This window comes from Hyperolius riggenbachi, chromosome 5, assembly GCF_040937935.1.
Source record: "Hyperolius riggenbachi isolate aHypRig1 chromosome 5, aHypRig1.pri, whole genome shotgun sequence".
NCBI classification, from domain to species: Eukaryota; Metazoa; Chordata; class Amphibia; order Anura; family Hyperoliidae; genus Hyperolius; species Hyperolius riggenbachi.
In genome coordinates, this window is record NC_090650.1 from 387,290,582 (window position 1) to 387,312,712 (window position 22,131).

Here is a 22,131-nt window from a genome sequence, read left to right on the forward strand (position 1 = left end):
TGGGTACTTCTATCGGTGGGACCACGGTAGTAGCCATGCATAAAAAACGGCACCCTTTCCCCCTGTTCACCCAGACATCTCCATGCAAAAGATCCTTCCCCAGGAAAATTGATAAATCTATCCTTGTTTAGTCTCAGTTGTAAGAGTTTTACCTTCTGATAAGGCTTGAACCATTATCTTAAAATCTGCTGTTAACTTGATCTGCATGGGCAGGCATGCTATTTCCCATGCCATACCCCTATGACGTGCAATCATCTTCTGAAGAATTGCTTGAATGTGACTTTAAGTGTACCCATGCACTTTATAGGTGTTGTGCGGTAACTGTTCCAAAAAAACATGTTCAGATGATGTTGGGTACCCACTGTAATGGATTGCGGAGATGCCGCCGCACGGTCTGGCAGCGGGGCGGCTGTCTCCACGTTCAGACCGGCGGTTTCCGCACAGCAGCATGTGTCTGGTTTGCCTGGGCCTTCTAGTGCACATAGATGGAGAGCTACGTGCGCGTGCTAAAAGGCAAGCCCTTTATGCCAGTAGGAGAGGGATCAGCTGATCAGGTCGATCAGCTGATCCCAGTGCGGTTACTGATTGGCTGAGTGGCGCAGGGCGGCATGGAGGAGCGCTGCAGTATATATAGATCTTGCTGGTCAGTCTCTGGTTGTCTGCCATTGCGAATACTTACGTGTGAGCACTCAGACCTCAGCCAGATCCCACAGTGTGTTAGAACCAGGTGGACCTGGGAATTCACACTTAGCCAGATTACTGCTGTGTTATACTTTAGACCAGTTCCGGGGTGTTGAGACCAAGGACCTCACACCCAAGCTTAGGATCACTGTGTCATTGCTGTGTTATACTTTAGACCAGTTCTGGGGTGTTGAGACCAAGGACTTCACACCCAAGCTTAGGATCACTGTGTCATTGCTGTGTTATACTTTAGACCAGTTCCGGGGTGTTGAGACCAAGGACCTCACACCCAAGCTTAGGATCACTGTGTCATTACCGTGTTAAACTTTATACCAGCTCTGGGGTGTTGAGACCAAGGACCTCACACCCAAGCTTAGGATTACTGTGTCATTGCTGAGTTATTCTTTAGGCTAGTTCCTGGGTGTCGAGACCAAGGACCTCACACCCCAGACTAGGACTGTGCTTTATATCTGTTATGACTATTTGCTCTGTCGACCTCTCTCTTGCTTTCTGATTCGGTGCCTCTGCATATCTGCCTACCTGTTGCCAAACTCTGCCTGTACCCGGTTACCGAATCAGCCTTCTGTCTCTGTACCTTATCTGCTCGTGTGTTGCCGACCTGTCCTGCCCGACCCTCCAGGCTGTCACTCATCCCTTGAGTGCTCAGTCTATCTGTACTAGCTGTGACACTATTCCACCAAGTGTCAGTTAGCTATTAGGACTCCTGCTCCTCAGAGAGTCCGACCTGCTAGCAACCAGTGGCCTCTACTCCTCTGGAGTCCCCTGGCTGCAGTACAGTCTATTATCTGATCACCAAGTATCACTGGTTGCCAGGTTCTCTCTATTCCCTCTCTCAAGGAGATAGTCCCTGCACAGCCGAGGGCCACCTGCCCCTCAGGTGGTTCCTGGCCGAGCTGCCTGTGCCTCCCCCCTCACGGGAGATAGCCTACAGTTACACCAAACACTTACACTTCATTAGGTGTCCAGAGGTTAGTCATACTTGTATTATTGGTGATCAGGGGCGTAGCAATAGGCCCTGCAGCGCCTGCGCCCGCGGGGGGGGCCCGCCCCCCCCCCCCCCTGGGGCCCGCTCGGGGCCGTTTTTTGGGGGCTGGAGGGGTGGCAGCATGAGGGGAAAGCCTTGCCCACAGTCGGCGGGGAGAGGGGAAGTTCCCCCCTCTCCCTCACCTCGGGGCTCTCCCCTCTGCGCCCCCCTCCAGCTAGTGAATGTGTGTGGGCAGCGGGCAGCAGCGGCGGCGGGATACATACCTTCTTCCTTGCGTTCCATCGCCGCCTTCTCGCTCTAGCGGCTGACGTCACTTCCGGAAGCGGAAGTGACGTCAGCCGCTAGAGAGCGAGAAGGCGGCGATGGAACGCAAGGAAGAAGGTATGTATCCCGCCGCCGCTGACGTCACTGCAGGGGGATTTTCAGGTGTCTGCTGCCCACATTACGATTTTCAGGTGTCTGCTGCCCATATTACGATTTTCTGGTCACTGCTACCCACATTGTGATTTTCAGGTGTCTGCTGCCCACATTACGATTTTCTGGTCACTGCTACCCACATTGTGATTTTCAGGTGTCTGCTGCCCACATTACGATTTTCTGGTCACTGCTGCCCACATTGTGATTTTCAGGTGTCTGCTGCCCACATTACGATTTTCAGGTGTCTGCTGCCCACATTACAATTTTCAGGTGTCTGCTGCCCACATTGTGATTTTCAGGTGTCTGCTGCCCACATTACGATTTTCAGGTGTCTGCTGCCCACATTGCGATTTTCAGGTGTCTGCTGCCCACATTGCGATTTTCTGGTGTCTGCTGCCCACATTACAATTTTCTGGTCACTGCTGCCCACATTGCGATTTTCTGGTGACTGCTGCCCACATTAGGATTTTCTGGTGTCTGCTGCCCACATTACGATTTTCTGGTGTCTGCTGCCCACATTACGATTTTCAGGTGTCTGCTGCCCACATTACGATTTTCTGGTGTCTGCTGCCCACATTGCGATTTTCAGGTGTCTGCTGCCCACATTACGATTTTCAGGTGCCTGCTGCCCACATTACGATTTTCAGGTGTCTGCTGCCCACATTACGATTTTCAGGTGTCTGCTGCCCACATTACGATTTTCAGGTGTCTGCTGCCCACATTACGATTTTCAGGTGTCTGCTGCCCACATTACGATTTTCAGGTGTCTGCTGCCCACATTACGATTTTCTGGTGTATGCTGCCCACATTAGGATTTTCTGGTGACTGCTGCCCACATTGCGATTTTCTGGTGACTGTTGCCCACATTGCGATTTTATGGTGACTGCTGCCCACATTGCGATTTTCTGGTGACTGCTGCCCACATAAGGATTTTATGGTGACTGCTGCCCACATTAGGATTTTCTGGTGTGTGCTGCCCACATTATGATATTCTGGTGACTGCTGCCCACATTAGGATTTTCTGGTGACTGCTGCCCACATTACGATATTCTGGTGACTGCTGCCCACATTAGGATTTTCTGGTGACTGATTCCCACATTGCGATTTTCTGGTGACTGCTGCCCACATGGCGATTTTCTGGTGACTGCTGCCCACATGGCGATTTTCTGGTGACTGCTGCCCACATGGCGATTTTCTGGTGAACTCTGCCCAAATTACGATTTTCTGTCCCACATTACGATATTCTGGTGAACGCTGCCCACATTACAATTGTCTGGTGAATGCTGTCCACGTTACAATTTTCTGGTGACTGCTGCTCACGTTACGATTTTCTGGTGACTGGTGCCCACATTACGATTTTCTGGTGAACTCTGCCCACATTATGATTTTCTGGTGAACTCTGCCCACATTATGATTTTCTGGTGAACGCTGCCCACATTACGATTGTCTGGTGAATGCTGTCCACGTTACAATTTTCTGGTGACTGGTGCCCACATTACGATTTTCTGGTGAACTCTGCCCACATTATGATTTTCTAAAGGCCCACATTACGATTTTCTGGTGAACTCTGCCCACATTACGATTTTCTGGCCCACATTACGATTGTCTGGTAAAATGCTGCCCACTTTACAATTAATTTACAGTGAAACGCTGCCCCATTACGATTATTTGGCACCTATGGGGGGGGGGGGGGGCCCATCCAAATATTCGCAGGGGGGCCCAGTGATTTCTAGTTACGCCCCTGTTGGTGATTCTGCAGATCATCCATAATCAAGTATACATCTCTATTATTGATGATTCTGCAGATCATCAATAATCAGATTCTCTCTGTGTGCTGACACCAATCGTTACACCCACATTCTGTTGCCCTAATGTTCCTAATTGTTGAGTGACCTCTCTCATGCCTTCTATGTCTACACTGTTTGCTACCCTCATTCCAGTCCGCATGCCTCCCAAGATCGTATCCGCTAAATCCCAGGACCTTCTTCTGGCTACGTTATTCCTTGTAAAATGTGCCCAAGACATAAAAGCTTGTCCCAATGTGGCAGCGGCAGTGCTGCAATTTGGGTAGATATTGGATATTACCCAATCTTCTAAGTTAAGCTGCCAAGCAATCAATTGAAGTTGGACCTCCATAATTACTGGAGTAGCTCTCAGTTGATTTAGCCGAAAAGGGCTGCTTTTTACAACTTTATGTGTCCCACATGGCGGTAGTTTGGATTCCTGGGTCATCACTGGCAAGGTGACTACCTGCGCTTTAGGAGTTGGGAACCCACACTTTTACCATAACTGTTTCCCTTCTCATTATGCAAGATCGATTTGGGCCTTTATACTCTAGGGACTGTGGGATGTAAAAAACATATATCCATGGTCCTTCATCCTCCCTGATTAAGGGCACTATTTTGGAACTCCCTCTTTTTAGTCCCATCACCCTTCCATTATAGAGAATCCTCGGGTTGCTACCTGATGTATCCCAGGATTCTACCTCTCTACTCCAAAATGTCCCCTGATCCATTAAATTAATGTCCCATGCTAACCCATGTAGCAGGGCCGGATTTACAACTCAGGAGCCTATAGGCACATAAGCTCCGGCGCCCTATACCCCACCCATTAACACATTTCCACACCCCAGTAGATGTTCATTTGTCCTTCCCCCGCCGTGCCAGCTATAGGTGCCCCAGTATAGGTTAGCCAGGCATAGGTGCCTCCAGTATAGGTTAGCCGCAGTGTAGGTTATCCAGCTATAGGTGTCCCACTATAGGTTAGCCAGGTAGAGTGTCACAGCATCCAGCATTGTCTCCATAGCTACAGCAGGTCTCCCTCTGTGCGAGGTGGCGGCTTGTAATAGCGAGTCACATGATGAGTCATGTGACTCTCTGTAACGAGCCGCGGGGTTACACGTAGAGAGACCCACTGTAGCTATGGAGACGGAGATGGATGCACTGTCGAATGACATCATCGCTGGAATATCTGGAGCCGGTGAGTTTCTTCTTACTACTGATTCGCTCATGCTCTGTATAGCAAGGGAAGGGAGGTGAAAGGGACACACTATGGTGGCCTAAGATCTGCCTTTTAAACATACCCTGCCTGTAGGCACGTGCCTATAGTGCTTCACGGTAAATCCTAGCTGCCTTGTGGCCCTCCCCAAAAGAATACGGTTGGTACTCTTTCTTCTGGGAAATTGTTTAGCATCTCAATGACAAAAGATGTTCCCAACTCTCCTGACTGAACCTGTGCCCCCTGTATATCTTGAGGCAAAATGCGTACTTTAGGTCGAGAAGAGTGTACTCTCTGCAATCTTTCAATTAAGAGTCCTTTCTGACTCACCCACCTTGAATGAGGATAATTGGCTGAGTACGGATTGAGTGGTATTGTCTCGTATTACCTGTGATGGCTCTCCCATTCTTGGGATCGCTCTCCCACTCTCTTTGTTGCCTTAAAATTAGTGATGGCCCAAACCGTTCGCCTGGCAAACCTTTCTGGGCCTCTTACTACTTCCGGGTCGCAATGACCCGGAGTAGTACGCCTGCGCTGCCCGGCGGAGCGCGTCCTAGATCGCGCTCCCGTTGCCGGGCACTTTCTGCACATGTGCGTGACGTCATGAGTGATGTCACACTCATGCGCAGAGAGTGCCCAGCAACAGGAGCGCGATCTAGGACGCGCTCCGCCGGGCAGCGCAGGCGTACTACTCCGGGTCATTGCGACCCGGAAGTAGTAAGAGGCCCAGAGTAGCAGAGCGGTTCGCCGGCGAACGGTTCGGGAACCGTTCGCTACATCTCTACTTAAAATGTGGCTGGATCTCGATTAGTACTACTTGTTCCAAGAACCAAAACCCTTCTGATTTCCAGCCTTTACGTGTGTATAGTTGTTAAAGGGGCAGACAAATGTTGTCTACTCCAAACTGTGGTACCATTCCCGTTTTCTCTTCTCGAGGAGACGTGTTGTTTACTGACGGTTCCTCTCCAATCTAGAAGAACTTCATTCCGGAGTTCCAAGACAAGGTAATACCGAGCAACACACTCCACCCTTTGCATATACCCATTGTAGTGAAATGTACCTTTTAACCTTACTTTAGAGCAACACATTTGCTCTGGGAGTGTGACGTTCAAGAGCAGATTTAAGCTTCTGTTGATGTCACATTTCCAGCACACCTGATCCTCCATGCCTTTCACCAATATTGTGTCATGAAATTTGTTTCTTTCTGAAACCAGTGATCTTTTTCTCCTTCCCTGCTGCTCAGACCAATCCGAGGAAAGTGCAAAAGGATCAGTACCTTTTTCTCCTAACATAAAAAATGCTTGTGCCTTGCATTTGAATGAACCCCATATTGTCCATGCGAATGTCCACGCCTCGATCTCCTAGGATGAAATGGCAACCTCGGATTACCATCAGCAATGGTACTCTTCATTATGAGAGCACCCCCCTGGGGTAGAAAAGCATACACAATTTGGATTATGCTTTGGTCAGTCTGTTTTTTTAGTCTCTTTCTGATATTGGAAATCTAGCTCTTTTCCACAGCAGGATTAGCCTCAGGAAACTTTCGCTCATCCATCTGACATCTCCATAAATCCTTCACCACTAGAGCCCCAGAGGTTTATACCCCCCTTGTGACCAGGCCATTTTTTACAATTCGGCACTTCACAACATTAACAGTTTATTGCTCGTTCAAACAATTTAGCACCTCAATTTTACCTCATTTTCTTCTCACAAATATAGATTTCTTTTGGTGGTATTTGATTGCTACTGCTATTTTTAGGGTTTTTTTTATTAATAAAAAATGGCCGAATATACTCTGTACAGCACTGCGTAAGATGTCAGCGCTATATAAATACCTAAATAATCAATTAGTAAAATAAACACCCTGCCAGTGCCATCAAATATTGTTCCTCATGATGGCTGGATGGTGTAATGGTTAAGGGCTCTAGCACTGACACAGGAGACCAGGGTTCGAATCTTGGCTCTCCCTGTTCAGTAAGCCAGCACCTATTTAGTAGGAGACCTTAGGCAAGTCTCCCTAACACTGCTACTGCCTATAGAGTGTGTCCTAGTGGCTGCAGCTCTGGCGCTTTGAGTCCGCCAGGAGAAAAACGCAATATGAATGTTATTTGTCTTGTCTTGATGCATATATGCATCGCGGAGGAACAACAGAGCCTCTCTGCCGCTGCCATCCTGTGTTAGGCGGTTGGCAAGAGGTTAAATTCCAACAATAAATATGCCATGACAACATCGTTCTGGCCTCTGTTGCAGTGTCTGAAACAACTAATTTTTTTCAAAATACAAAAACGAAATTTTTGTATGTAAACCTGTGCCATCATGTGCCATCACGTGAGGAGCCAAGACACCACATCTCTTGTCACCATGGCTGGAAAATGTTTTCATAAAAATGTAAATTGTATGTATAATGTATATGCTATGACAACATCATTCTGGCCTCTGCTACAGTAGCTGCAACAAACTTTTTTTCTAAATAAACAGAAATGTTGTATATAAACCAGAACCATCATGTGCAAAGCCAAGTGACCGCATCTCTATTCACCATGGCTGCAAAAAAACATTTTTTTTTTCAAAAAAACCTAACATTTTGAATATGCCATGACAACATCATTCTGACCTCTGCTACAGTGGCCGCAACAATTCTATATAAACTAAATTGTTATATGTAAACCTGTACCATCATGTTCAGAGCCAAGTCACCACATCTCTTTTCACTGTGGCTGCAACAAATGTTTTTTTTTTTCAAAAAGGTAACATTTATGTATGTAAATTGTGTATGCCATGACATCGTTCTGGCCTCTGCTGCAGACTTTTGTACACAGCCATGGTGCGCCTTACTAAGATTCAGTGGCAAAACAACATGCAAGTGAGGTGCTTAATTTGTGCCAGCCAGACTTGCTGCAATTCCACGCTCATGATTTCTGAACGCCTCCTGCAACAAGAACGAACCAGGACAGGCTCCACTGGAGCTGGGGATTTTTTTGCCGCATCAATGTGCACACTTCATAAACTACAGCTCTTTTTGGGTTGTTTGGGGTGCCGTAAACATGGCATTCGGTCTGTCGTGAGAACCGGGCCTAACCCTAACACTACCTGATCGACATGTACACATGCCAGATGTTTTAAAGCAGCACTTTATTCCACACATTTAGGAATGTAATGTGATTTCTGCCCTATTAAAACACAACTGTGCGTCAACTACGTAACTTTATGTGGGTTTTTTGCCATAAATCCCCCTCCAGCATGCCACCGTCCAGGTGTTAGGCCCCTTGAAACAACTTTTCCATCACTTTTGTGGCCAGAAACAGCCACTATAGATTATACCTGCCCATTAAAGTCTATGGCAGTTTGTGTGGTTCGTCGCGCACAAGACAGGGGGGTTAATTACCCAGAATTCCATCGGCTTCTATGAGTCCCAAATGTGTTGCATGCGGCCTATGGGATGCGTTGCAGGACTCACTACTGCATACTTCCTCCTTCCGTCTTGAAGGAGGAAGTGTGCGGTATTGAGTCTTGCAGCGTGTCCCAAAGGCCGCATGCAAGACATTTGGGGCGCATAGAAGCCAACAGAATTCTAGGTAATTAACCCCCCATCTCCCATGCACACAGCTGAGGCAATTCCCTCCCCACAAAGCCTTGATTAGCAGCAGTGAAGTGACATATGGGTGCCGGAGGCAACCAATAAGCCAGTGGGCACCAGTGTTACCTGCAATGCAAATTGCAACAATAAATAACAGTTGCTCTGAGTTGCGGGTAGCTTTGGGCCACTCAAATGGCACTTTATTTCCGTGATTAGCCTTAGGCACCCACATTTCTCCTGATTGCCGCAAATCGTGTCCTCTGGTGCATTATTGCAGCCCCAGGCACCCATCATTGCCGCTAATCGTTGGTACTTGCGGGCCCGGACGTCCAGATTTGCCACTAACTGCGGGTTCATGTGCATAAATTTTCCTTCACTGCCGATAATTGTTGCTTTCATCATTGGCGCCTACAGTGGTGCCCTTCCTTCCACAGTGCCTCTGGCGCCCAATTTTCTTGTTTTGTGTGGACCCCCGCTACCTGAGCCCGCCCTTACTAAATGCAAATCTGTCTGAATTATGAAGATAAAGGATTTCTCTGTGACTGAATGTATGTGACTGCAGTCATTTACTAGCCTTTTAGGAGTCCCCACTTTGTTTTGTTATGACCCAGGCAAACTTTTTTCAATCTAATAGCAGATTATTATTATTTTTAACAAATCTATACAGGTTTGCTGGATCACTTATGTTTCCCAGCCTTGGCCAATCAACAGACATGTCTGGGTTCCTGCACTTACACAAATTAAAATAATAGAATACAAAGGAGAAGACAACAGTCATATGGAATACAGACAACAAAACATTTATTTTACACATGCCACACCCCCTTCTTCAGAGTTCCATCTGCTGCTTCAAAGTTCATCAGCAGTTCCTTCCTCTACCAAATGGTCTTCCTGTTTCAGGGTTCGAAGTGAGGGAGGGGGAAATAGAAGGTGCGGTTTGTTAGAGGTATTCTTGGGCCTCTTCCGCTTGGCTGGGGAAGTCTATAATTAGGTCTTCCGGTGAAGCGATCAGTAACTGATGCAAAGTTCCGCCAAGGTGGGGCATCAGCGCCTGGCCAACTGGCTCTCCGCTGTCTTCTTACAGGCACTTGCACTTCTATAAAGTACATCGGGAAAGGGTCATTAATTACCCTTTGCTGAGGCTGAGGCTCTGGCTCCGGCTCTGGCTCCGGCTCCTGCTGCTGCTGCTCCTCATGTGTGAGGAATTTCCAGAAAGTATTAATCTGGAAAACCAGCAAAACAATCAACATTATACCAAATAAGGTAGAAAAGATACTTCGCAGGTACCAATTGCCCCATTCGTTGTTGTCTCTATTCATGGCCGCTTCCATGTGTTTCATTTCCTTTTTCAGGAAGATCTCCCTCTGGTGCATCTTCTGCACGGTGGTGTCATCCGTGGGTTGTTTTGTATGCTGTGCCACCAGCAGCCACGTCAGTACAGCATATGCAGAATAATAGAACATTCTGGACCTAAAAGAACAGAAAATGAAAAGTTTTATTATAATTGACAATTTTTTTACAGTGTTTTAAAAAGTACATTGAATAAATCGCATCACTCTTATGCAGCAGACCTCACACTCTAATGTCTAATAAGTAAGGCTCTCTACTGCTCACTTCTCGTGGTGGAAATAGGTATTGCAAGCAATTTTTCCCTCTCACAGCCAGAATAAATTTGCGCACGTGCATGCGCACTGCAACCACGCAGAAGTTTGAATTATATGCAGCACCATTGCCTTACATGAATTCCGGTCAACTTGCCTTACCAGAATTGCTGTCCCATAATGCACTGTTAGATTGAATGCTTCAGGCGCGTGATGCACCGCAACCGATCTGAAATGTCCCAAGGACTTCCATTGCTTTAGTGTCACCCTGCGTTAAAATGGGTAACACAATGCAATGAAAACGCACCAGTGTGAAAGGGCCCTCAGGGTAAAACTGGGAATATTTATTTTGTAATCTTTAGCTTGTAATTTTGTAATCTTGTGAGTTTACAATCTCTAGATTGTAAGCTCACAAGGGCAGGGCTCACTCACCCTGCTGTGTCTTGGAATTTTGTTATTCATTTTGTGTTTTGCAATTTGTTATACATTTTATTCACCATGTTACATTTGTCACTGTAATTACCAATCCTGTATTTTGTACCATTGTCTATATTTGGTGGTCACCATGGTCTGTTTTATTATTATGATTTATTGTATTTATAAAGCGCCCACATATTACGCAGCGCTGCACAATAGATAAATGGGTAACATACAAGGCAGGACATACAAGGAGCTCACAACAAAACAAGATCATGCAAATTATTTGATATTATGATATTATGTACCCCATATACAGTGGTGTGAAAAACTATTTGCCCCCTTCCTGATTTCTTATTCTTTTGCATGTTTGTCACACTTAAATGTTTCTGCTCATCAAAAACCGTTAACTATTAGTCAAAGATAACATAATTGAACACAAAATGCAGTTTTAAATGATGGTTTTTATTATTTAGTGAGAAAAAAAACTCCAAACCTACATGGCCCTGTGTGAAAAAGTGATTGCCCCCTCCCTTGTTAAAAAATAACTTAACTGTGGTTTATCACACCTGAGTTCAATTTCTGTAGTCACCCCCAGGCCTGATTACTGCCACACCTGTTTCAATCAAGAAATCACTAAATTGGAGCTATCTGACACAGAGAAGTAGACCAAAAGCACCTCGAAAGCTAGACATCATGCCAAGATCCAAAGAAATTCAGGAACAAATGAGAACAAAAGTACTGTAATTGAAATCTATCAGTCTGGTAAAGGTTATAAAGCCATTTCTAAAGCTTTGGGACTCCAGTGAACCACAGTGAGAGCCATTATCCACAAATGGCAAAAACATGGAACAGTGATGAACCTTCCCAGGAGTGGCCGGCCGACCAAAATTACCCCAAAAGCGCAGAGAAAACTCATCCGAGAGGCCATAAAAAACCCCTGGACAACATCTAAAGAACTGCAGGCCTCACTTGCCTCAATTAAGGTCAGTGTTCACGACTCCACCATAAGAAAGAGACTGGGCAAAAACGGCCTGCATGGCAGATATCCAAGGCGCAAACCACTTTTATGCAAAAAGAACATTAAGACTCGTCTCAATTTTGCTAAAAAAATCTAAATGATTGCCAAGACTTTGGGGAAAATACCTTGTGGACCGACGAGACAAAAGTTGAACTTTTTGGAAGGTGCGTGTCCCGTTACATCTGGCGTAGAAGTAACACAGCATTTTAGCAAAAGAACATCATACCAACAGTAAAATATGGTGGTGGTAGTGTGATGGTCTGGGGTTGTTTTGCTGCTTCAGGACCAGGAAGGCTTGCTGTAATAGATGGAACCATGAATTCTACTGTCAACCAAAAAATCCTGAAGGCCATCTGTTTCTCAACTAAGGCTGAAGGGATCTTGGGTGCTGCAGCAGGACAATGACCCAAAACACACCAGCAAATCCACCTCTGAATGGCTGAAGAAAAACAAAATGAAGACTTTGGAGTGGCCTAGTGAAAGTCCTGACCTGAATCCTATTGAGATGTTGTGGCATGACCTTAAAAAGGCGGTTCATGCTAGAAAACCCTCAAATAAAACTGAATTACAACAATTCTGCAAAGATGAGTGGGCCAAAATTCCTCCAGAGCGCTGTAAAAGACTAGCCGGAAGCCGCGTGTATCCGCATCTATGCAGAGAGAAGAGACAGACCAGCGGCGAGAGAGCAGCGCTTGGAGCCAGGCAGGTGAGTTGCAAACAGCGCTTCCCGGCTGCTCGCTCTGCATCTGAGGGGGGAGCACGGAGGGCGCCCGGGAGAGGAGAGGGAGGGAGAGGTCGGGCTGCCCTCCCCGCGGCTCCGGCTCCCCCCTCCATTATAGGGGACAGCTAACTATCTAACCTATCCTGGGGGCACCTACCTAATCTAACCTACGCTGGGGGGGCACCTACCTAATCTAACCTATACTGGGGGGCAGCTATCTATCTAACCTATATTGGGGGGCAGCTACCTATCTAACCTATACTGGGGGGCAACTACCTAATCTAACATACACTGGGGGGCACCTACCTAATCTAACCTATACTGGGGGGCACCTACCTAATCTAACCTACACTGGGGGGCAGCTACCTAATCTAACCTACACTGGGGGGCAGCTACCTAATCTAACCTACACTGGGGGGCAGCTACCTAATCTAACCTACACTGGGGGGCAGCTACCTAATCTAACCTACACTGGGGGGCAGCTACCTAATCTAACCTACACTGGGGGGCAGCTACCTATCTAACCTTCACTGGGGGGCAGCTACCTATCTAACCTACACTGGGGGGCAGCTACCTATATAACCTACACTGGGGGGCAGCTACCTATCTAACCTACACTGGGGGGCAGCTACCTATCTAACCTACACTGGGGGGCAGCTACCTATCTAATCTATACTGGGGGGGGCAGCTACCTAATCTAACCTACGCTGGGGGGGGGCACCTACCTAATCTAACCTACGCTGGGGGGCAGCTACCTATCTAACCTACACTGGGGGGCAGCTACCTAATCTAACCTACACTGGGGGGCAGCTACCTAATCTAACCTACACTGGGGGGCAGCTACCTAATCTAACCTATACTGGGGGGCAGCTACCTATCTAACCTATACTGGGGTCACTTATTTAACCTGTATTGGGGGCACCTACCTAGCTAGCCTATACAGGTGGCCACTATACTGGCTACCTATATTGCAGGCACCTACCTAAATAACCTATACTGGGGGCACCTACCTATCTAACCTATGCTGGGGGCAACTATTCTGGCTACCTATATTAGAGGCACCCACCTAGCTAACCTGTACTGGGGCACCTACCTATCTAACTTATACCGGGGGCGCCTGCCTATCTAACCTATACTGGGGGCAACTATACTGGCTACCTATACTGGAGGCACCTACCTGGCTAACCTATAGCGGGGGCAACTATACTGGCTCACCTATGCCTGGCTACCTATACTGGGGTACCTATTCTTGGCTACCTATACTGGGGGGACCTATACTAAGTGCAACTAGACCTGGCTAACCTATACTGCGGGTACCCATACCTTGCTCGGGGGGGGGGGGGGGGGGCGCAATTTTTACACCCTTGCCCTGGGTGCATTTTAGCCTAGAAACTGCACTGTCTTCAGGCTTTGTTCACGTGTAAAATCGAAATAGCTGACAGCAGCAATTCCCGGCGCTTAGCAGCAAGCTGTGATTTTGTATAAAGCGCTTTTCAAATCGCTTTTGCAGAGTGATTTGTTTTATTTTTCACTTCCTGACGCAAGTCAGGAAGTGATCTCTTTGTCCCGGAAAAGAATAAATACAATGTATTTATTCTTAAAGGGAAGGTTCAGGGAGGGGATTAAAAAAATAAAAAAAAATTTCCACTTACCTGGGGCTTCCTCCAGCCCGTGGCAGGCAGGAGGTGCCAGGTCAGGCTCTTCTGCGCTCCATTTCCTGGCGCTTCTGCGTCCCACGCCGGCGCGCTGACGTCATCGGACGGCCGCCGTGCTGTACTGCGCAAGCGCAAAACTACTGCGCCTGCGCAGTACAGCCCGGCGGACGTCCGATGACGTCAGCGCGCCGGCGTGGGACGCAGAAGTGCCAGGAAATGGAGCGCAGAAGAGCCCGACCTGGCAGCCGGCCTGGCCAGGTCGGGTCGGGCACCGGAGACCACCGGGAGCCTGCGGAGCGGCGGCGAGGGCACCTCCTGCCTGCCACGGGCTGGAGGAAGCCCCAGGTAAGTGGAAATTTATTTTTATTTTTTTAATCCCCTCCCTGAACCTTCCCTTTAAAAGCACTGGGGAAATCGCTATACAAAGCACTTTATCAAGCACTTTGCGATTTCCATATACCCTCCATTGAGCAAAAACGCTCAGAAAATGGTACAGGCAGCGCTTTGCTGAGCAGATTGGAAATGAACCGCTCAGATGTGAACTTTCTCATAGAGAATCAATGCACAAGCGCTTTAGGGCGATTTTTAAAATCACCGGCGCTTGAAAAAAGGGCAAAACCGCCCCAGGCGTGAACGAGCCCTCACTGGTCCGCTAACATATGTAGCCTTTTTAGTGATGATAGCATGTATGGGGGCTTATCTTATTAACCGCTATTGTCGGCACAAAATTATGCATCATTTGACAAAATTACAAATAGATTACACAAAATCAATTAATCTCCAAATCATAATTTAGTATGGTCGTAATTACAAAATTGTACACTCAATTTTGTGTAATCATAATTAGCAGATTACGATTATCGCTGATTATGAATCCCTCCAGTAAACATCTATAGGAAGAAGCCGACATCTTCATCACAGTGTAGCAATGGGCAGAGACCATCCAGCCCTGGCTGCTCCTATATCACCCAGAATACACTGTACACAAAACAAATCATGAGAAGCCTTACCTCTGTACAGTCCAGCAATAGAAGAAAAGGTTCTGTAGAGGCGGCTCCACAGAACCCGACAAACAGAAGTAGAGCAGAAGTAAATTCTGCAGGTTCTACAAGTAGAACCGAAGTTCTGCAGATCCCTCTAGATGAGAGATCTGCAGATAGATGTCTCAACAAAGCACGGAACGCAATCAATATCTCTCTAGTAAGAGCAGAAAAGAAAGCAATGCACTGTCACCAGTAGCAATCACTAACTGACTGCTGAGAGTGAAGGGTCTGTGTTATATAGTGCAGCCAGCCATTATAACATCATCATCCTGCTGACATCACAATACACTGTTGTATGGACCAATCCAGGGTATTTATGCCAACCCTTAAAAGACACCTGAAGTGAGAGGCATATTTATCTTGTAATATTTTGTTATTTGTAATCTTTAGATTGTAAGCTCACAAGGGCAGGGCCCTCTCACCCTGTTGTGTCTTGGAATTATGTTATTCATTTTGTGTCTTGCAGCTTGTTATACAATTTATTCATCATGTTACATTTGTCACTGTAATTACTAATTCTGCATTTTGTACCAGTGTCTATATTTGCTGTACACCATTGTCTGTATCATTATGCACCCCAAGTTTGTTTGCTACTTTTTAAAGTGCCACAGAATATGTTGGTACTTTATAAAACAATAATAATAATGTATTTACTTTTAGACTATGCCAGTTGCTGGGTAGTCCTCCTGATCTCTTTGGCTGCAGAAGCATTTGGATCACACACCTGAAACAAGCATGCAGCTAATTCAGTTTGGACCCTTTCAGACGGACATCTGAACTGTGCGAGCAGTTCAGTCTCCCGTAGAGAAAGGACCGCACTCCAGTGCGTGTGGGTGCTGGACTTCCAGGCAGGGGCGTAGCTAGAAATGACTGGGCCCATAGCAAAAAAACTTTATGGCCTCCCTCCCATGACCTTCCAACCCCACGGACCTCGGACCTCCCACCCAAACATTCCTCCAGGACCCTCCACCCCAACATTCCCACACCCTTCTAAGTACAGTATAAGTAGCCAGGTCTATAGGTGTCCCCAGTTTAGGTAATAGTCAGGGGCGTAACTAGAAATCACAGTGGCAACAGCAATTTAAACTAAATACTGTACAAACGTTTTAACTCATACATGAACATTATGGAAAATCCTAGTTGAAAATAAACTGTGAAGATAAACAATTTCATCCATCCTACTCCTGAAAAATATATTCTTTTTTTTAGAACTTCCCAGTTTTATTTTCTGTTTTAAAAAGCTAAAAAAGTAGGTTTAATGCTATTGTCTCATATGATGATGATTCAGCTTTTTCCATAGTCTCGCAGTTAGCAATCATGTGACCCCCTACAAGACAAATTCAGCAATCATGAGGCCTCTATTAAGACAAATTAAGCAATCATGAGGCCCCCAACATGACAAATTCAGCAATCGTGAGGCCCCCAACAAGACAAATTCAGCAATCATGAGGCCCCCAACAAATCATGAGGCCCCCAACAAGACAAATTCAGCAATCATGAGGCCCCCAACAAAACAAATTCAGCAGTCATGAGGCACATAACTAGACAGCATTTCACATAAATAGGCAGAATGCCCTCTTAATATGGTAGACACCTCTCACCTGGCTTCTGAATTCTCCTGTACTGGCTGCTGTGCCTGGCAATACTGTTTTTGGCTGGATTGGGGATGATGTGTGGGCTGAAAGGCCTGGCAGTGATGCTGTGACCTGGCTGGTGGTGATGCTGTGGCCGGGTTGGCTGGCGGTGATGCTGTGGCCGATGCTGTGGCTGGATTGGCGGTGATGCTGTGGCTGGGTTGGCTGGCGGTGATGCTGTGGCCAGGCTGGCTGGCGGTGATGCTGGGCTGTGCTTGGCTGGTTGAAGTAAATGCAGGCCTGACTGGTGGTAATGCTGTGGCCTTTTTGACAGTTATTCTGGGCTGGTTGGCTGGTGGTGATGCTGGGCTGGCTGGCCTGGATAGTTTAGGTAGTGACAGGTGCCCCCTAGTTAAGGTAGTGCCAGGGGTCCCCCAGTTCAGGTAGTGGCAGGAGCCCCCCAGTTCAGACAGTGACAGGAGCCCCCCAGTTCAGGCAGTGGCAGGAGCCCCCAAGTGTGAGTAGTGACAGGTGCCCCCCAGTTCAGGTAGTGACAGGGTCCCCTCAGTTCAGGTAGTGACAGGGACCCCCCAGTGTATGTAGTGACAGGAGCCCCCAGTTTAGGTAGTGAGTGACAGGGACCCCCAGGTGAGGTAGTGAGTGACAGGGACCCCCAGTTAGGTAGTGACAGGCGCCCCTCTTACCTTGACAGCCAGCATGCCCCCCCCTCCCCCTGGGCCCGCTCAGGGCCATTTTTTGGGGCTGGAGGGGTCGCAGCATGAGGGGAGAGCTTGGTGGCACCTCGGGCTCTGCGCTCCCCTCCAGCATTAAATAGTGCGTATGCAGGCGGCGGGCAGAGGCAGATACATACCTTCCGTGCGCTCCACGGATGTTCCTCTCTCTAGCTTCAGACGCTACTTCCTGTATAAACAGGAAGTAGCATCAGACACTAGAGGGAGAAACGTCCGCGCTGGAGCGCACGGAAGGTATGTATCTGCCGCTGCCTGCTGCCTGCTTATGGACTATTTAATGCTGGAGGGTAGCGCAGAGGGGAGAGCCCTAGGTGAGGTAGGGGGGGGGGCCCATCCCCTCTCCCCACCGACGTGCCACCAAGCTCTCCCCTCATGCTGCGACCCCTCCAGGTCCTAGCGGGGCATCCTGCTGCGGGCCCCCTGTGACGTAGGGCTCAAGTGGGCCCCATAGCAATGGCTATGGTTGCTATGGCGATTGCTACGCCCCTGCTTCCAGGCAATCCAATAGAGCAGTATGAAGAAGAAGTCCGCACACAGACTTGTAGGAACAATCAGTTATTAGTTTATTGTTCCATTACATACATGTGCAATACGTGTCTTTCTGCTATTTGCCTTGACAAAGAGGACCTTAATTGGCCCCGAAATGATCGTTGGCCTTGCAGGCTAGACACGTATTGCACATGTATGTGATAGAATAGTAAACTAATCACTGATTGTTCCTACAAGTCTGTGTGCGGACTTCTTCTTCATACAGTTCAGTCTCCCATCTGCTGCCCGCCAGTGCAATTCGTGTGCAATTTACATGCTGCCAAATTGCAGCAGTCGTCGTAACACCACGCGCGTTAAGCATTGACATGTGGTGGTGCCACTGGGCGGCAGAGGAATGCTACATATCAAGTCTGAGCATGGCTGCATCTGCTCTCAGATCTCACTCCATAGGGAGGCCGCCTGCAGGGCCGGCGCTACCATTAAGGCAAAGGAGGCAGCTGCCCCAGGGCCCCAGAGCTTGTAGGGGCCCCCAGTGGCTACAAGAGGAAAAAAAATTCAAATCGGCCTCATAGTTTTTGAGAAAATCGATTTTAACGTTTCAAAGGAAAAAAACAAAACACATTTAAAAACCTGCCGACTTTAATGGTTAATAGCAAATCCACCTTAAATGCTATAAACCCCAAATTTGCAGGATATGTTAAGGAGATCATTGGGAATAAGAGGAAAACATTTTTTTTCAAAAAGACCTTATAGTTTTTGAGAAAATCGATTTTAAAGTTACGAAGGAAAAAAGTATAGTTTTAAATGCGGTAAATGTCACTTTTAGTAGCAAACCTAACGGTAGTGTAATTTTACATGCATCAAACGAAAGCGCAATAAATTTCCTGACGGGATTTCCAGGGGGTCCATACGCAGCCGCAGCGCTTTGGCCAGGGATCGCTATACAGCTGCAATATGGCTGTATGAAGATCCCTCGCATTTTTTCTATTTTCTCAATTTTTTTTATGTGGGAATTTAAAAAAAAAATTATGTGGGGTCCCCCCTCCTGAAACTTTTTAACCCCTTGTCCCCCATGCAGGCTGGGATAGCCAGAATGTGGAGCTCCGACCGATTGGGACTTCACACCCTGACTATACCAGCTGCAAAAAAGGTCCCCTAATGCCGATTTTTGTTCCGGGGTATATGTTGGGGGGCCCCCCAGGTTTATTTTGCCCTGGGGCCCCATTTTTGCTTAAACCGGCCCTGGCCGCCTGTACAGCGCCGGTACTGAACACTAACAAGTGCCTGGCCGGTGCAGAAGAGCAGCTGACAGGAAGTGAACTCATCGCTTGTCAGCTGCCCTTGTGAAAGGGCCCTTAGACAGTCAGAAACATCCAAAGTATAAAGCTACAAACCCACAAGGAACTGTATCAGGATTTAGGCATCTGCAGCGAAAGTGATGTGACAAACGAGCGTTCCCTGAGTCATATTCCGCTATCGCCTAACACAAAAATTAACAATAGGCACAAACGAGTGTTTAAAAAAATGCAATAATTTGAACAGACAACAATGGGGATCTGAACGATTGCTTGTTCAGTGATCTGTCATGATGGTTCTTCAGTTTGAACAATTATCATGGGTAGTCAGACATCTTTTAACATTGCTTAGCAAATTTTGGGGTTAAATTATGTTACCCGGTAGCACAAAAAGATTGTCGCAAAAAATCATCAAAAAATCGGGTCATGGGTATGGACCTTTAGAGGTAGAGGATCAGCAGGACAGTCAGGCAATTTGCATTGTTTAAAATAATACCGAGACGAAATTCCTGGGGGAAGCAGAGTTTATCCATAGGTGTCGGCAATTTAGCATATACTTACTGCAGTTTCAGTTTTCTTCTGGGAGGCTCCGTCATCTTTTATGCTGGGTATACACGGCTAGATAGTTCTTATCAATCGAGCTGCTGATGGCTCGATTGATAAGATCCAACCTGTACGATCACCGCGGCAGATCGATTCTGCACTCGATCCTCGCGGCGGAAAATGTAACAGAAATGAAGAGCTGATAAGGAATGCCCACGGGGACGAGCGGGAATCGATCCACGCGCCTGCGCATACGAGCGGGGACGCGCCGGCATCGAGCCAGCGGCCGTGTATGCCGAGCATTAAATTGGTCTGGTATAGACCACGACTAGAGTAAGTCAATGACCTTTGAACTGGATCTAGTTGAGCTGCACATGTGCAGTTGCTCAGTGCTGCCGCTCTGTCCATGCTCCATGTGTTCATGGCAGTCCCCCAGGCTTTTCGCCTCTGTATTCCTTTAACAGGGAATACAAATGTCAGCCTCCTTATTACTGTCACTTCTCTCACTTCAGGTGCTTCAACACAGCTTTATGGCACCTTTTACACCACGCCGATTTCATTAGGCTGTATTACCCTTTCGGCAAGCAGGATAATGCAACAGCAATGAAAGTCTATGAGGTCTAGCACACTTACCCTGTCACAACGCGTTGCACCTGAAGTTCCCGATCGGCCATCACCACAAAGTCAACAACAGCGCATTACAGCCAGACTTCTTGGGCCTTCTTGGGCCTCTCTCTCTTGGCCAGTGATCAATAAAATTAAATCTTCCAGTAAAGCGATCAGTAATTGATGCAAAGTTGTGCTAAGGTAGGGCATCAGCGCCTGGCCAAGCGGCTCTTCGCTGACTTCTTGCGACTCTTTCATTGTTATAAAATCCATTGGGAAACGGTCAATAACTGCCATTTGCTGAGGCTGCTGCTGGAGTGTGAGGGCTAGACTATCCCGGAGAGTAGCAATCAGGAAAGTCAGCATAACGATCAATATGAAAGTAAATAAGATGGGTAAGAGACGTTGCCGGTGCCAATTCCTGGATGTGTTGTCTGTATTCATGGCCGCTTCCATGCTTGTCACTCTTCAGGAGAATCTCCCTCTGGAGCATCTTCTGCACAGTGATGTCATCCGAGGGTCCTATTGATTGCTGTGCCACCAGCAGCCACGTCAGTAATGCCAGGGGCAAATCCAGGATTTTCAAGGGGGGGGATTCCTGAATGCGGCATGTGGGCGTGGCCAAAACATGATGTGCGTGGAGCCAAATACTAGCAGTTTCTAGGCTAAATTGCACCCAGGGCGAGGGCGTAAAATGTGCCCCAATGTGGAGACAGGTATAGGTGCCCACAGTATAGGTAGCCAGCCGAGTATAGGTAGCCCATATAGTTGCCCCCAGTATAGGTTAGTTAGGTATATGGCTCCAGTATAGGTTAGATAGGTATATGCCCCCCAGTATAGATTAGATAGGTATATGCCTCAGTATAGATTAGCTAGGTATATGCCCCCCAGTATAGGTTAGATAGGTATATGCCCCAGTATAGATTAGCTAGGTATATGCCCCAGTATAGGTTAGATAGGTATTTGCCCCAGTATAGATTAGCTAGGTATATGCCCCAGTATAGATTAGCTAGGTATATGCCCCAGTATAGATTAGATAGGTATATGCCTCCAGTATAGGTTATGGCTCCAGTATAGGTTAGATAGGTATATGGCTCCAGTATAGGTTAGATAGGTATATACCCCCCAGTACAGATTAGATAGGTGTATGTCCCCCAGTATAGATTAGATAGGTATATGTCCCCCAGTATAGATTAGATAGGTATATGTCCCCCAGTATAGGTTAGATAGGTATAAACCCCCCAGTACAGATTAGATAGGTATATGTCCCCCAGTATAGATTAGATAGGTATATGTCCCCCAGTATAGATTAGATAGGTATATGCCCCCCAGTATAGATTAGATAGGTATATGCCCCTCAGTATAGCTTAGATAGGTATATGCCCCCCAGTATAGATTAGATAGGTATATGCCCCAGTATAGGTTAGATAGGTATATGCCCCAGTATAGATTAGCTAGGTATATGCCCCTCAGTATAGCTTAGATAGGTATATGCCCCAGTATAGGTTAGATAGGTATATGTCCCCGAGTATAGGTTAGATAGGTATATGCCCCCCAGTATAGATTAGATAGGTATATGCCCCCCAGTATAGATTAGATAGGCATATGCCCCCCAGTATAGATTAGATAGGTCTATGCCCCTCAGTATAGCTTAGATAGGTAGGCGGGGGGGGGGGGAGCGGGGAGAGAGGAGTTTCCACTTACCTGCCTTCATCCTCCACGCAGCTTCTATCTTC

General features: G+C 47.2%; 1 protein-coding gene across 1 annotated transcript; it reads right to left on the reverse strand.

Moving 5' to 3' along the window:
* Positions 1 to 9,506: 9,506 nt before the first annotated feature.
* On the reverse strand, positions 9,507 to 20,598 carry LOC137517835 (uncharacterized). The gene is made up of 2 exons (XM_068234890.1): positions 20,423 to 20,598; positions 9,507 to 10,148 (listed from the first exon to the last, which is right to left on the reverse strand). The coding sequence occupies exons 1-2, from the start codon at positions 20,461 to 20,463 to the stop codon at positions 9,575 to 9,577; spliced, it is 615 nt and encodes a 204-aa protein (XP_068090991.1). The 5' UTR covers positions 20,464 to 20,598; the 3' UTR covers positions 9,507 to 9,574.
* Between the last annotated feature and the right edge of the window lie 1,533 nt (positions 20,599 to 22,131).

What these genes read in the sequence shown, in the direction of transcription:
- LOC137517835 (XM_068234890.1), bottom strand. Translation starts at nt 20,463, where the DNA reads ATGGCCGATCGGGAACTTCAGGTGCAACGCGTTGTGACAGG. An exon ending in GTGCAACGCGTTGTGACAGG is followed by an intron (nt 10,149 to 20,422) that starts GTAAGTGTGCTA and finishes CTGTTCTTTTAG; the next exon opens with GTCCAGAATGTTCTATTATT.